At 42.8% G+C, this 15,297-nt stretch overlaps 1 protein-coding gene across 4 annotated transcripts in view; it reads right to left on the bottom strand.

Moving 5' to 3' along the window:
• The window catches only part of LOC139442512 (ninein-like protein), an 85,745-nt gene that overhangs the window by 36,321 nt on the left and 34,127 nt on the right, over positions 1-15,297 (bottom strand). For all 4 annotated transcript variants that reach the window (XM_071223325.1, XM_071223327.1, XM_071223326.1 and 1 more), the window contains 6 exons: positions 9,861-9,942; positions 5,921-6,078; positions 4,580-4,878; positions 3,443-3,515; positions 1,841-1,980; positions 847-987 (listed from right to left, as the gene is read on the bottom strand). In XM_071223325.1, coding sequence (XP_071079426.1) covers positions 847-987; positions 1,841-1,980; positions 3,443-3,515; positions 4,580-4,878; positions 5,921-6,078; positions 9,861-9,942 — 893 coding nt within the window. The remainder of the gene's footprint in view (positions 1-846; positions 988-1,840; positions 1,981-3,442; positions 3,516-4,579; positions 4,879-5,920; positions 6,079-9,860; positions 9,943-15,297) is intronic.

Genomic DNA, 15,297 nt, shown 5'->3' with positions numbered 1-15,297 from the left:
GATACGATGACATGCATCAACCAAGTCGGCGAGTCTGACCACCCGATCACGTTAGATGCCCCTTACGACAGGCATATTCCCCTTTTACGGCAAGCATGGGTTGCTGAAGACCTACACTACTCCGGATCTTCAAGGGTCTATTAATTGATTAATATTGTGAATGATCTACATCATCGGGGTAAACATGCACACAACGAAATCACTGATCCTGACCACCGGAATCATTCGGTTGCCTCTTACTACCAGCATAGGTTTCGGGGGGCCTACTCTAACCCAGAATTGTGGTCCTGTGCACAGAGCACAGCGCACAGGTCACAAATCAGGTGAAGTTACACAACGTCAGTCGTGGAGAGTCCTTGGATGGGTGACCACATTTAGGAAGCTGAGTTTCTTGGGCTTCAGTCCTGCCCCACACTGAAGAACTAGTAACACATGTGGCATCTCCTTGGGCAAGTTACTTTGTTAGAAATGGGCCTCTGTTCACTCAGCAGTGAATGGGTACCCGGCAGGATGAGATGGCAATGTGGTTGTTAACCTTCTAGCGTCTAACAGGCAGCTTGGGTTGTATACTCCCAAGGGAGCAGAGAATGATTATTGAGTGCTTACTGATCCAGTGACCGGGGTAATAATAGAAATTTGAGCATGCCCCTGAGGGGTGTGGAAATATGTGCAACATAAATAGGCAATTATTATAATTATAATCCCCATTGGGGAGGAGTTTATTTGAGCTGAGTTTAGAAGACAGAAACTAGAATCAATTTCAGACTTTCTTCTATAACAACCAGCATCTGCCCCCACTTGGATGATATGAACTGAAGAAAGTGAATTCTGTTAGTATAAACTCACAACAACTTGGACTCATTAGACTTCTCCATGTGTGCATGCCTCTCGTCAACCTCCTTGGCCAGCAGCACAGCTCGGGCGTTGGACTCCTGCAGGTCCAACTTCAACTTGTCCCGTTCGCTCGTCAATGCATCGACGCACGATCTGGCAACACATAGCCAGAAATATTAAGTCAGAGAAACAAAAATATTGGACAGTAATGTTCAATAGAACAGGGTCGCCACAAAGCTCATTAGCAAATTACCATGTGTGTGTGTGTGTGTGTGTGTGTGTGTGTGTGTGCGTGTGCGTGTGCACTTGTCCGGACTGATCCTGATTTCTGATTTATAGTGCTAGCCCACTGAGATACCATGCCACAGTTTAACATGAATACACTACTCAGACACAGTATACTGAGTCCGAGCTCTTTTGGTATGACACGGCCAGGGACTAAACCCCAGACCTTCCACTCTCTGGTCAGACACTCTACCACTACACCATGGAGGCGGTCAATTCGAGAGTTGAAACACTTGAGCTGACATATGAGGGAGCACATGTTATAGTACAATGGCATCATGCCAGCAAAACCACTGTTTGAAAGGACAAGTATTGTGACCAGTACAAAGGGACAGGATCAGGCTGTAAGTAAACTAACACACTGCCTGACAAGCAGATGTAGAGTGAGTGAGTGGGGTTTTACGCCGCTTTTAGAAATATTCCAGCAATATCAAAGCGGGGGACACCAGAAATGGGCTTCACATATTGAACCCATGTCGGGAATCGAACCCGGGTCTTCGGCTTGACGAGCGGACGCTTTAACCACTAGGCTACCCGACCGCCCCGACAAGCAGATGTAGAAGATCAAAAAGAAAACATCTAATATGCAACAACTTATAGAAAATCTAAAATCACTTCTAAAACTCACATAAACAATTAAATGGAATAAATTCAGAAGAGCCTTCTTTGAAAATATGTTATTGTCATGTTTTCACCAAGGAAATAAGTTGATGAAGCTGACCTGAGATGTCGCAGTTCCTGTTGGCATGTGACCAGTGCAGCGTGGGAGACAGCGTCTAGATTCTCATTGGCTAAAGCCTGCTCCAACGCATAGGACAGCTCAGAGAGATTCAGTTTGGTGTCATGGTCAAAGTCAAGAGCCTTGAAACAAAACAGCAGTCACAGAATCATTATTGACAAGTAATACAATCTCCTGTCTCAGGTATTGTGTGTTGAACATTATGAGGGTGACATTCAACACTTAGAGTGCAAGAATATTGGCAGCAAGTGTGATATTAAATTAACAAATGCAATATATTGATGTTATTTTTTCAGAAAATACAACTAGTTAAGTCTATGTATCATGCAGATTCAGATGTAACAGGTTTTGCTTGCTGATCAAAGGGAGACAACCCTTGCAGTCACGCAAACCTTATGTTAATTTTGAGATGAAGATAATGTCCAACATGGAAAAGGACATTGGACAGAAGCCTATAATGGATGAGAGATGAAAGTCACTTTTATTTGATCAGTACTCAAAAGTAGTTTTGTCTAGGGATAGGTGTGCAAGTTTTATTTAGAAACAAAAAAGAACTAAAGTCTAATTTCTGTTTATGTTTAAAAGATAATAACTTGTAATAATACTTCAACATAATCAGTTGACCTGACCTATTCTATTTGAGTATGCCTTATTTGGCATGTTGTGCAATTGATTTCATGGAAGTTTACACATGTAGTGTTTGATGTTACCAAGCTTCATAACTAGCAAGTTATAACAGATAGAAGTGGTTGGTCAATGGATTTACTTAGTTTCAAGAACGCCATCAAACAAAACAGTAGTGTAATACCATGTGCATACAGTAAGGGAGATAACTCTCAAGCCATCAATATGTAACATAGTGCACATGTAAAACAGGAGAAGTTAGGTTTGTGAGAGAAGTACAAATCACTATTCAAAGGAACCACTAGTATCCAATACTATGATGGTATGTTAAGGCCATAATCTGTATATTAAAACTATATTCTAGGTGTTTACATAGAAGAAAATCCTCCTGTTGATGCCACATTGAGCAATATTCCAGCTATCTGTGTCAACCTGGAAATATTCTATAATGTACTATTCAGTGAGCTATGATCCACACCATCGGGAAACAAAGACATGCGATCAAGTCAGATCACAAGATCCATTAAGTCGGCTCCTATGACAAACATAGGTTACAGTGGACATATTCTAACCTGGAACAATCACAGGGGAGAAAATGAATGAGTTGGGCTCAATGTCACTTGAAGAGTATTCCAGTAATATCACGGAGTGTCAGCTTCATGTGGGACTTTCATCCATGATCATGAGCACAGTATGGTACTAACAAAGCTAGTAACATATTCAGGTCAAAATGAGATTAAAACCAACAAAAACAGGTTCCTGGTGTGCCCAAGGGAGGCAACACTGCATAGCAAATTGTGGCACCAGGGCAACTTGACACATTTAATAATAGGGATGGGATTAAATATTAAATATCAAATACATGTTTTTATATAAATATGAAAAAGAACAGACGATGTCCTATCATTTCATTTGCATTGATGCCTTCATCAGAATTATCTGCTGCAACCATGAACATACCGTGAGAATATCAGCTCCATTCATGATGTTGTGCTTCTCCCAGAGATCTATGACATCTTCAGGCTGGGCAAATCTACAACATCATATTAACGACATGAATGAATGCCACTGTTTGCAGCCAAGTGTTCTCAGCTACTGACAGATTCTCAACGACACTGCAGTTAGTCATGTTTGTTTGTTTGTTGTTTAACACCACACTCAACAATATGCAAGCTATATGACAGCGGTCTGTAAATAATCAAGTCTGGACCAGACAATCCAGTGATTGACATCATGAGCATCGATCCACGCAATTGGGATCGATGACATGCACCAACCAAGTCAGCGAGTCTGATCACCCGATCCATCATGTGGACACTTTGAAGACATTGTGGCCACCTGATCCCCCTGGCCATCCCTATACAGAAGTACAGGGTATCTATTCTGCTCCTGAATGGCATGCATTGAATTTATGAATTTGTTTTGTTGATACCTGCATGATAGTGCCCTGTATTTGGAACCAAACAATGCACTCATTAAATTGATAAAAAAAAGACTATGCATGCCGTTAGGGTACGATGACAGGCAAACAACCAAGTCACCGAGCCTGACCACCTGTTCCTTTTGGTCGCCTCTTACAACCAGCATAGGTTGCTAAGGACCAATACTTCGTCGGAATCCCCACATGGTGTAAAGTTTTTAAGACTCACTATTCTCAAACCTTATGACCAATAAGATAAGGTAAATAATGAATGCGAGTAAGTTGAGCTAGTTAAATGTCACAGTCAGCAGTGTTCCAGTCGTATCAAGTAGGGTTGTATTGAGTTTGGCCAGGTAAACCACTGATTGAAAGCATGAGCAAGTCCACCCAAGAAGCCAAGTCACAGTGCAGACGTCCCATCCCCATTTCAGTTGGTTCGTACAACAAGCAGGTGAGGTGAGGTGAGGTGACATAGGGTTACTGCATAATTAATGCCGAGTGCCAGGCAAGGTAACAACAGGTACTATCATGTTTTCATGACATGGCCCCAGGATCAATCGCCGACCTTCCACTCTCCAGGTAGATGCTTTATCCACTAGACCACAGAGCTCTCGGGAAGCATGCAGAGGTGCCTTGCAACTCACTTTGACACTGATAACTACACAAGTACCACGTACCCTGAGTGCCATGGGTCCAGGGCTGTGAAGAGACCCGTCACCTCCCCACTTGTCAGGACCACAGGAGTGACACTCCGTTCCGCGGGAGTGGAACCAAGGCGCAGTTTCCGCTGAGCTGACAGAGATCGTATTGTTGGGGTGCTGACAGGCCTCTGGGATCGCTGGATACTCCGCGACGGCCGCGGTGAGGGAGTCAGAGACCTGGCCCTGGAGCTTTGACTGAAACTCTTCAGTAGTTCTTCAAAGCTGACTCGGCCATCATTGTCATTATCCAGCTTCTTGAAGAGCTTCCAGACCTCCTGTGGAAATCATTTCACATACAGTAGAACACAGATATAACGAACAGGGATAGAGCAAACAAACGGATACAACGAAATGTTAAAAAAAAAACGAATTATCTCCTATATATTATCATATAAAATTTACGTACATAACGAACTCTCTACAGAGAACTATCGGATATAGCAAACTGATATCTGATCGCTGACAAGGCCCATCTACCACTAATTAGTGACCGAAAAGCAAACTGAGAAATCTCACTCAGTGTCATGTGTCACTGACAATTCGACCTTGTTAAACTTGCTTCATGTTAATCTTACATGTCCATGTAATTTGGACCAATCTTGTCTGTAAAACAAACATTGATCCTACAATTGGAACAAAATGTTTTGAAGTTGTATCATTGGGTACTTTTTCACTGAATCACCGGTAGATACGTGAGGAAACGTGTATAAACGTGTATAAACGTGTATAAACGTGTATGTGTGTATGTGTTTTGCTTTAGCCAAGATGGTGGACGTTTCAGAGCGAAAACGTATATAACGAACTGGTTTCTCCGGTCCCTTGTAGTTCGTTATATCCATGTTCTACTGTATTATATTTTCTTCCAATAAATCAGTAAGTTAGGTCATTATATCAATTTTATTCATTCCCTAGAGGAAATATAAACCCTACAGAAATGTTGTCACAGTTAATTTGAGATGTATTACCTAAAATTTCTTAAAGGGGCATTTGCAGAAAAAACTACCACTCTCGGTGGGTGGAGCTAAAATGAGTGATCTGACAGATCGATATAACATGATGATAACACATACATTTCATTGGTGGGGCTTTAAATGAAAAATATAAACAAAAACATATTTTGTACAAAAAACAAGTCACAATGGAACAAAAAGTATTATACAATAAATATATTTCAAATGCATATTTTGGAATAAAATATTGTGATTTTATTTTTAGGATGATATTGTAAATACTCAGGAAAAAAAATAAAATACACTGGTTCAGCCTAAAATGTGTAAATCACCACGGGCATTTTCCAGACTGGTGACCACAACTCACATCTTCATCCATCTCCAACTCAATGTAGTTGCACACAGTGCGGAGCTCGGACAGCGTGAGGTAGCCATCTTGCCCCACTCCAAGTGTCCGCCACACCTCCAGCAGCTTATCCTGCCCGGACTCAACGTCTGCGTCTGTCATCGTCAGGTTCATCTGACCTGCAATAGGCGCGACAGTTAAACACCACATTGAAAAGTATTTCTGTGTATCAACTCAAATGCATGTCAGTTAATGATAAAGGAAAACATGGAGTGAAGTTGTTTAAAGCCGCACTCAGTAATATTCCAGTTTGGACTAGACAATCCAGTAATTGACATCATGAGCATCGATCCAAACAATTGTCAGTGAGCCTGACCACCTGATCCCATTAGTCACCTCTTACAACAAGCATATATAGTCACCTTTTACGGCAAGCATGGGATACAGAAGACCTATTCTACCCGGGATCTTCACGGGTCACCCACAAACCCACAAGCATGGGTATGGTTTTGACAAACTAAGATCATAACCAGAGCAAATCTGGTATTCAAGTATCCACAATCATAGGATTCTTGCACATCTAAGGGATGCAACTGTGCACCTCAGGCAACTGGAGCACGTGTGCCTCCATCTGCAGAATAGGAAGCACTTCCAAAGAAGCACTCAAGACAGACTAAGTTCCCTGAGGGTGTGGATGATTTGTTTGCCTGGGCCAGGTTGGAGTATCTATCAACAGACTTGTGGTATAACTGGAATTCCACTTAAGTATAACGCAGCATTCATTATTTCGCTCGATGACACATTTCATCCTCACAAAAAACAATTTCAAACCAAACATTTTGTCTGTAGGTGTTTCTTGTAGGGCTGGGACGAGTCCAAATTTACTACCCGGGTACCCACCCCACTGTCACCCGACCCTACCCAGGAACCCTCTGATGGTCTCAAGAGATAGGTACAAAATGTCCGATTGGGAAACATTTGACCCTACTCCAGTCAAAATGTATTTAGATACACATTAACTAATCTTGTCATGCATACACTGAAGTTGACAGAAGTTGTTTCTTTATGAACACATATAAAGTCAGAAGGAATGTGTGCATAATCAGAAAGAAATGTGAACATTTGTCACTTATAGTGTAACCATAGAGTTCAAGATAATTTTTGCCAGTACCCACCCGACCCGAGTACGAGAGTTACCCGTCCCAGCCCTAGTTTCTTGCATTGATGGAAAGGCATAAAATCATGATTCCATGGAAACAGAGAAAAAGTGTCACTAAACGTACATTTTAAGGCATGTGGGTATGAGAATTATGACTTACTTAACCAATCATATTCCGACTCCTGCAAATGATAACTTTATGTAAGGACATGCTTAATGTTTACTTGTTGCTAAACACCGCACTCAGCAGTATTCCAGCTGTATGACGTCTGACTGTAAATAATCAAGTCTGGAGCAGACAATCCAGAGATTGAACAACTATCCATGCTGTTGGGGTATGATTACACACAATTAACCAAATTGACAAGCCAGACCATCAGATCCTTTTGGTCATCTTTTATGACCATCAAAAGTAGGGGACCTGTTCTAACCCGAAACGCCAACAGGGAGACATGCACAACGACTTTTGAACACTTTAATGAAAGAGCTAGGGAACATGTCACTTCAAGATCACTGTGGCTCAGTTCAACTGCAAGAGATGTCAACATGATCTACAATGGGGAGGAACAGCAAGAAAACAATTCCCACATTGTAATCACCATCAGGGTCTCTGGTATGTCAAGCAAACACTTCTACTCCCACAACACCACCCTAACTATACAGAGATGGCTCCGATGGTTGAATGTGACTGTCAAACCTGCCGAGAGTTCCTTCTGTCCCTCACCTGGAAAGACTTCCGCCGTATCCCCCCTCCAAAAGTGATACATATTTACGGGGCAGTGAGGTAGTCTAGTGGTTAAAGCGTTCACTCCTCACGCCAAAGGCCCGGGTTCGATTCCCCATATGGGTACAATGTGTGAAGCCCATTTCTGGTTTCCCCTGCCGTGATATTGCTGGAATATTGCTAAAAGTGGCGTAAAACCATACTCACTCACTATATATATTTACAATTAGGGTGTTTCTTCCAAGTATATATATGATTTTTTAGAGGAAGGGGGGGGGGGGGGGGGGGGGGGGGGGGGGGTGGGTGGGAGTTAAGGGCAGAAGTCTTACACCTTTTGTAAATGACAAACAACAGATGACATCCTCTCAACTGGGTGAACATACAAACAGACATCTTTCTGAAACTGATCTACTACACTCATTGGATTCCAAAGTCAATGTTTCTGTAACAAGAGTGTACGATACATCATAACATGATCTGATGTACCAAATACTTACTGTTTAATGCTTATAAAGTTCCATTAAAATATGAAAACGTCAAGAAGTAAAATATCCTGCACATAGTACATGCCCTCCACAGCAGATATCAGTGGGGATGTGCTCTAGTCTGGTTGCTGTAACCCAGCCAGCTTACATAACACAGACAATGGAAGCAATTATCTGGCCAGTATTGTTTGTAGGGATTACACAACTGAACAATCACTGAGGCAAGATAATCAGGAAACGTTAGGTCATTGCTGCTTAAATGAATTTATAGTGACCTTGCAATTGATGCTGAGCAAGCATTTCTTCCTTTGCACACATTCATGCTACCAACCTCAACTTGCAGCAAAAGGAAGACATTTGACCATATTTCATCACTTTAAACTTCAATGAGAAAACACTTTCTGATCAGCCAGCCATAAACTATTTTTCAGGTACAGATTAAATACCTCGACTGGCTAACTACCAGCCACCTTAAAATGACACAAAAACTTGCAAACATTATGAGTGGTTAACACAATTAACTAACAATTAAAGAAATAACTAAAACCAAGCATGAAATACTCATATTCCCTGCCAAGATGGGTCTAACGCCGCATTTAACAGTATTCCAGTTATATCATGGCGTGTCAGCTTAATGTGAAAGGAAAGCCCAAAATGATGCAGGTCTCAAACGTTTACCACTTCGGTGAAGCCCACGAGTACAGGTATGGTGCTGACAAACCTAGAAACATAATCGGAGCGAAACCGGGATTCGAACCTACAATCATAGGTTTCTGGTGTGCCCAAGGGACGCAACTCTGCACAGCGAATCATGGCGCCTTAGACAACTGGGTCACCCGTGCCTCCTGGCCAGTTGTGCGCAAGGCAAGAAATACTGTACAGTTTTCAAGATCTGCTCTGGAAACGAGCACTACCACCATTTTCAGTCTAAGTCAAAGTCATTGCTATGGAAACTCGAAAATAATCTTTTTAAAAATCTCAAACTATCAAAAGGCATCAGTTCATCACCAGACCTATCAATGTGCCAAGTTTGGTTGAGATATCTCGTAAGGTTTTTTAATTCTGCATCCGAAACGGAAGGTGACGGACGGATGAACAGACGGAAGGAAGGACGGACAGCACCCATTCCTATATCCCCCGTCCACTTTGCAGCAAGGGATAATAAAAACAGTGTACTATCTATTTGCTGATATTCTTTCATCAGTGACAACGTACAAATCCTTCAATCTTTTATTCAATTAATTTGATCTCTTTTGATTGTGGTCACAAAAGGAAAGTAAAATTGCAAAATAAATTTTTAAAGACATTTCTTAAAAGAATTGTTGCTTGGGTGAAATTTAAAGAAAAGGGAAAATAAAAAAAACTTAAAATATTCTGCTTTATTTTCTTACCATACTTTTTTTATTTTGTTACCAATATCAGCATGAAGAAAGGGCATTATTATTTCCTCATTAATTTGTGATCTGAGAGACGAAGACAAGGTTATGGCATTTCTAACTGTAGGGTATACAGCACATAACAGTCCCATTATTTGTACATTACTGCTTGCTAATTACCATCTCATCTGGACAGTCTCACTATAGAAGGACCTACCTTCAGCCTCAAAGGTCTCGTCCTGAATCCCCCGGGGCCGAGGGGCATCTTTCCGTCTTCTTTTGATGTGGAACTCATTGTCCTGTACAACAAAGACAAAGGTAAGCTTACAACTATTGGATTAGTTCTTTGATATTGGACATATCTTACATGATACACTGAAGTACATATTTAACAGAGGGCTCAGGTTGCCGAATATTGTGAAATAGGGCTGGGACGAGTCCAAATTTACTACCCAGGTACCCACCCCCTATTACCCAAAACTACCCGGGTACCTGCTGTAGATATTAAGAGATAGGTACAAACTGTCAGATTAGGAAAAGTTTGAACGTAGCCCTGGCAAAATGTATTTAGATACATATGTAAAATGATCTGGTCATGCATACACCGAAGTTTACTGCAGTTTTAGATAATTTTTGTCATTAAACAATATATCATGTGTCTAACCACAGGTCCGGGTAGTCCTGTTGGTAGCCGGGCACTACTCAGGACCCACCCGACCCGAGTACCCGAGTTTCCCTTCCCAGCCCTATTGTCAAAGGTGCTGCAATTCACAGTAGAGAGTTGTCTCCCTCAGTTGCCAGGATCTGCTGTTCAGGCATGTCTTATAGGGCTGTTACGATTCATTCGCAAGTTCAGTGAATTAAACCGTATCTATTTATGAATTGAATTTGTTATTCGTGGCCACTTAAATAAAATATTTATGAATATGCAATCATATGCATTTACATACTATGTACCTAAACACATCCATAAGAACCTATTATATGCATAGATTTCAAGACAACACTCTTATAATAATTCATTTGACAGTATTGTGGTCACTGGTCATTGTCTCATTTGAGCAGATACTTGTACCTGGATAAGTGCAGTATATAAATATATGATATATTAATAATCAACAAACCATGTCAAATAATTTGTTGTTATTGTTTCCTCTATTTAGCACCCTGGCACTTTGAACAATCAGGTAATGGAGGTCCAGCAGTAGAGACCAAGCACTTACTATTTCAGACCAGAACTGCTAAAATGGGACCTTTTGTTTCTAAGCTTTTAAATATAACATATTCAGTGCTTATAATATAGATGCCAATTAGAGTGAGTGAGTGAGTGAGTGAGTGAGTGAGTGAGTGAGTGAGTGAGTATGGTTTCACGCCGCTTTTGGCAGGGGACACCTTATATGGGCTTCACACATTGTACCCATGTACCCATGTCGGGAATCGAACCCGGGTCTTCGGCGTGACAAGCGAATGCTTTAACCACTAGGCTACCCGACCGCCCCAGATGCCAATTAGAAATCCAACACTTCATGTGTTGTCTATGTTGTTTCATACCCCTCACTTAGTTGAGGCAAGTGTCGATAAGAGACCTGGCACATATTAGAGGAAATGATGTGTTACATAGCACATCTCTGTATCTTTGAGATATCCTCCCAACATATACAGTAAACTATGGTTATAACGAACACGCTTATAACGAACTGACGGATATAACAAACTTACTTTTTAGTCCCGACTGCCAATAAAACTAATTTTATCTTCTTTACTTTGTTAAGCAGCCGGGGCATATTAATTCATTCATGAGGTATTTGTAAACCATGGTAACCGATGCCAAAGGTAAAAAAGCACACTGAGCAATATGACACATGTAACAATACACTGAAAGATTTCAAAGTAAATGGTTTTTTGTTTGTTTGTTTGTTGTTTAACATCATACTCAGCAATATTCCAGCTACATGATGTCAGTCTGTAAATGATCGAGTCTGGACCAGAAAATCCAGTGATTGATGTCATGAGCATCGATCTAAGCAAATGGGATACAATGACATCCATCAACCAAGTCAGCAAGCTTGACCACCCGATCCCGGTAGTCACCTCTTACAACAAGCATAGTCGCCTTTTACGGCAAGCATTGGTTGCTAAAGACCTATTTTACCCGAGATCTTCATGGGGCTTAAAGTTATTGAAAACATAAACCATTTCAGAATTAATCCTACTGATTGATACATATTGCCTCAAATCTAAAATTGTTAGAATGTGATACTGTTTCACAAGATAAACCACAGATGATATGACTGCTTATTTGAATATTTAGCTGATTCAACATTCCAATGGTTGATGCCACCATATGACAGCTGTTCTGAATATGTTTAAACAGTATGTTACATTAATCAATAGAATAGGGATGCAGCTAAGAGATGCTGCAGTGAAGGCAGTTATTTTACCTCACAGTCACGAATATTCAAACTACCTGTGTATTACGGAGACCTGTATATAATGGCATCTAGGTGAGACAAACCAGTGACTGAAAGCTAATATCAACATTTTATGTTGTCAGGGTACAATGACACATCAATGACAGAGCTTGACCTATTCAGACTGTTAAAATTGTTACACATCTCAGGGTATCGACACAGGTTGACAAACATGAGATACTATGGCCTTCTCTGGCCCACCATCCACACAAGGTCCCAAACATGAGATACAGTGGACCTCTCTGGCCCACCATCCACACAGGGTGACAAACATGAGATACTATGGCCTTCTCTGGCCCACCATCCACACAAGGTCCCAAACATGAGATACTATGGCCTTCTCTGGCCCACCGTCCACACAAGGTGACAAACATGAGATACTATGGCCTTCTCTGGCCCACAATCCACACAGGGTGACAAACATGAGATACTATGGCCTTCTCTGGCCCACAATCCACACAAGGTGACAAAAATGAGATACTATGGCCTTCTCTGGCCCACAATCCACACAGGGTGACAAACATGAGATACAGTGGCCTTCTCTGGCCCACCATCCACACAAGGTGAAATACATGAGATACTATGGCCTTCTCTGGCCCACAATCCACACAAGGTGACAAAAATGAGATACTATGGCCTTCTCTGGCCCACAATCCACACAGGGTGACAAACATGAGATACTGTGGCCTTCTCTAGCCCACCATCCACACAAGGTGAAAGACATGAGATACTATGGCCTTCTCTGGCCCACAACCCACACAGGGTGAAAGACATGAGATACTATGGCCTTCTCTGGCCCACAATCCACACAAGGTGACAAAAATGAGATACTATGGCCTTCTCTGGCCCACAATCCACACAGGGTGACAAACATGAGATACTGTGGCCTTCTCTGGCACACCATCCACACAAGGTGACAAACATGAGATACAGTGGCCTTCTCTGGCCCACCATCCACACAAGGTGACAAACATGAGATACAGTGGCCTTCTCTGGCCCACCATCCACACAAGGTGACAAACATGAGATACAGTGGCCTTCTCTAGCCCACCATCCACACAAGGTGAAAGACATGAGATACAGTGGCCTTCTCTGGCCCACCATCCACACATGGTCCCAAACATGAGATACTATGGCCTTCTCTGGCCCACCATCCACACAGGGTGAAAGACATGAGACACTGTGGCCTTCTCTGGCCCACCATCCACACAAGGTGAAAGACATGAGATACTGTGGCCTTCTCTGGCCCACCATCCACACAAGGTGAAAGACATGAGATACAGTGGCCTTCTCTGGCCCACCATCCACACAGGGTGACAAACATGAGACACTGTGGCCTTCTCTGGCCCACCATCCACACAGGGTGAAAGACATGAGATACAGTGGCCTTCTCTGGCCCACCATCCACACAGGGTGACAAACATGAGATACAGTGGCCTTCTCTGGCCCACCATCCACACAGGGTGACAAACATGAGATACAGTGCCCTTCTCTGGCCCACCATCCACACAGGGTGACAAACATGAGATACTGTGGCCTTCTCTGGCCCACCATCCACACAGGGTCCCAAATATGAGATACTATGGCCTTCTCTGGCCCACAATCCACACAGGGTGACAAACATGAGATACTGTGGCCTTCTCTGGCCCACCACCCACACAGGGTGACAAACATGAGATACTATGGCCTTCTCTGGCCCACAATCCACACAGGGTGACAAACATGAGATACTGTGGCCTTCTCTGGCCCACCATCCACACAGGGTGACAAACATGAGATACTGTGGCCCTCTCTGGCCCACCATCCACACAGGGTGACAAACATGAGATACAGTGGCCTTCTCTGGCCCACCATCCACACAGGGTGACAAACATGAGATACTATGGCCTTCTCTGGCCCACAATCCACACAGGGTGACAAACATGAGATACAGTGGCCTTCTCTGGCCCACCATCCACACAGGGTGACAAACATGAGATACTATGGCCTTCTCTGGCCCACAATCCACACAGGGTGACAAACATGAGATACTATGGCCTTCTCTGGCCCACAATCCACACAGGGTGACAAACATGAGATACTATGGCCTTCTCTGGCCCACCACCCACACAGGGCGACAAAAATGAGATACTGTGGCCTTCTCTGGCCCACCATCCACACAGGGTGACAAACATGAGATACAGTGGCCTTCTCTGGCCCACCATCCACACAGGGTGACAAACATGAGATACTATGGCCTTCTCTGGCCCACCATCCACACAGGTTGACAAACATGAGATACAGTGGCCTTCTCTGGCCCACCATCCACACAGGGTGAAAGACATGAGATACTATGGCCTTCTCTGGCCCACCATCCACACAGGGTGAAAGACATGAGATACTGTGGCCTTCTCTGGCCCACCATCCACACAAGGTGACAAACATGAGATACTGTGGCCTTCTCTGGCCCACCATCCACACAGTGTAACAAACATGAGATACTGTGGCCTTCTCTGGCCCACCATCCACACAGTGTGACAAACATGAGATACTATGGCCTTCTCTGGCACACAATCCACACAGGGTGACAAACATGAGATACTGTGGCCTTCTCTGGCCCACCATCCACACAGGGTGACAAACATGAGATACTATGGCCTTCTCTGGCCCACAATCCACACAGGGTGACAAACATGAGATACTGTGGCCCTCTCTGGCCCACCATCCACACAGGGTGACAAACATGAGATACTGTGGCCCTCTCTGGCCCAGCATAAACATAGGGTGACAAACATGAAGTACACAGAATACATGTAAACCTTGTATTAAACTATAAATTCTCCATCAAACATAGGATAGGATCGGTTGAAAATGAAGTATGACCTATTAGCTGTGATGAAGGATCAGATGTTCAAGGAATCAATCCTGATTTGGTATTTTGGAATAATTATTATATTTGTTTTCTCAACTACTCAATGCCATTTCAAGGCTCTGACCTTTCAAAATGGTGTTTGGTTATGAACCATTCACAAAAGTCAATAGCAGGTTCACAAAAACAAGAACATTTGTCTATGAGGCATGGTTGGTTGGTTGGTTTGTTGTTTAACGCTGCACTCAGCAATATTCCAGCTATATCAACCAAGTCAGCGAGCCTGACCACCCGATCACGTTAGTCGCCTCTTACAACAAGTATAGTCGCCTTTT

The sequence above is a fragment of the Haliotis cracherodii genome, unplaced genomic scaffold (assembly GCF_022045235.1).
Source record: "Haliotis cracherodii isolate W230 unplaced genomic scaffold, xgHalCrac1.p SCAF_5, whole genome shotgun sequence".
NCBI classification, from domain to species: Eukaryota; Metazoa; Mollusca; class Gastropoda; order Lepetellida; family Haliotidae; genus Haliotis; species Haliotis cracherodii.
Note: the sequence above shows the minus strand (reverse complement) of the source record. Positions and strands in the feature narration are given on the sequence as shown.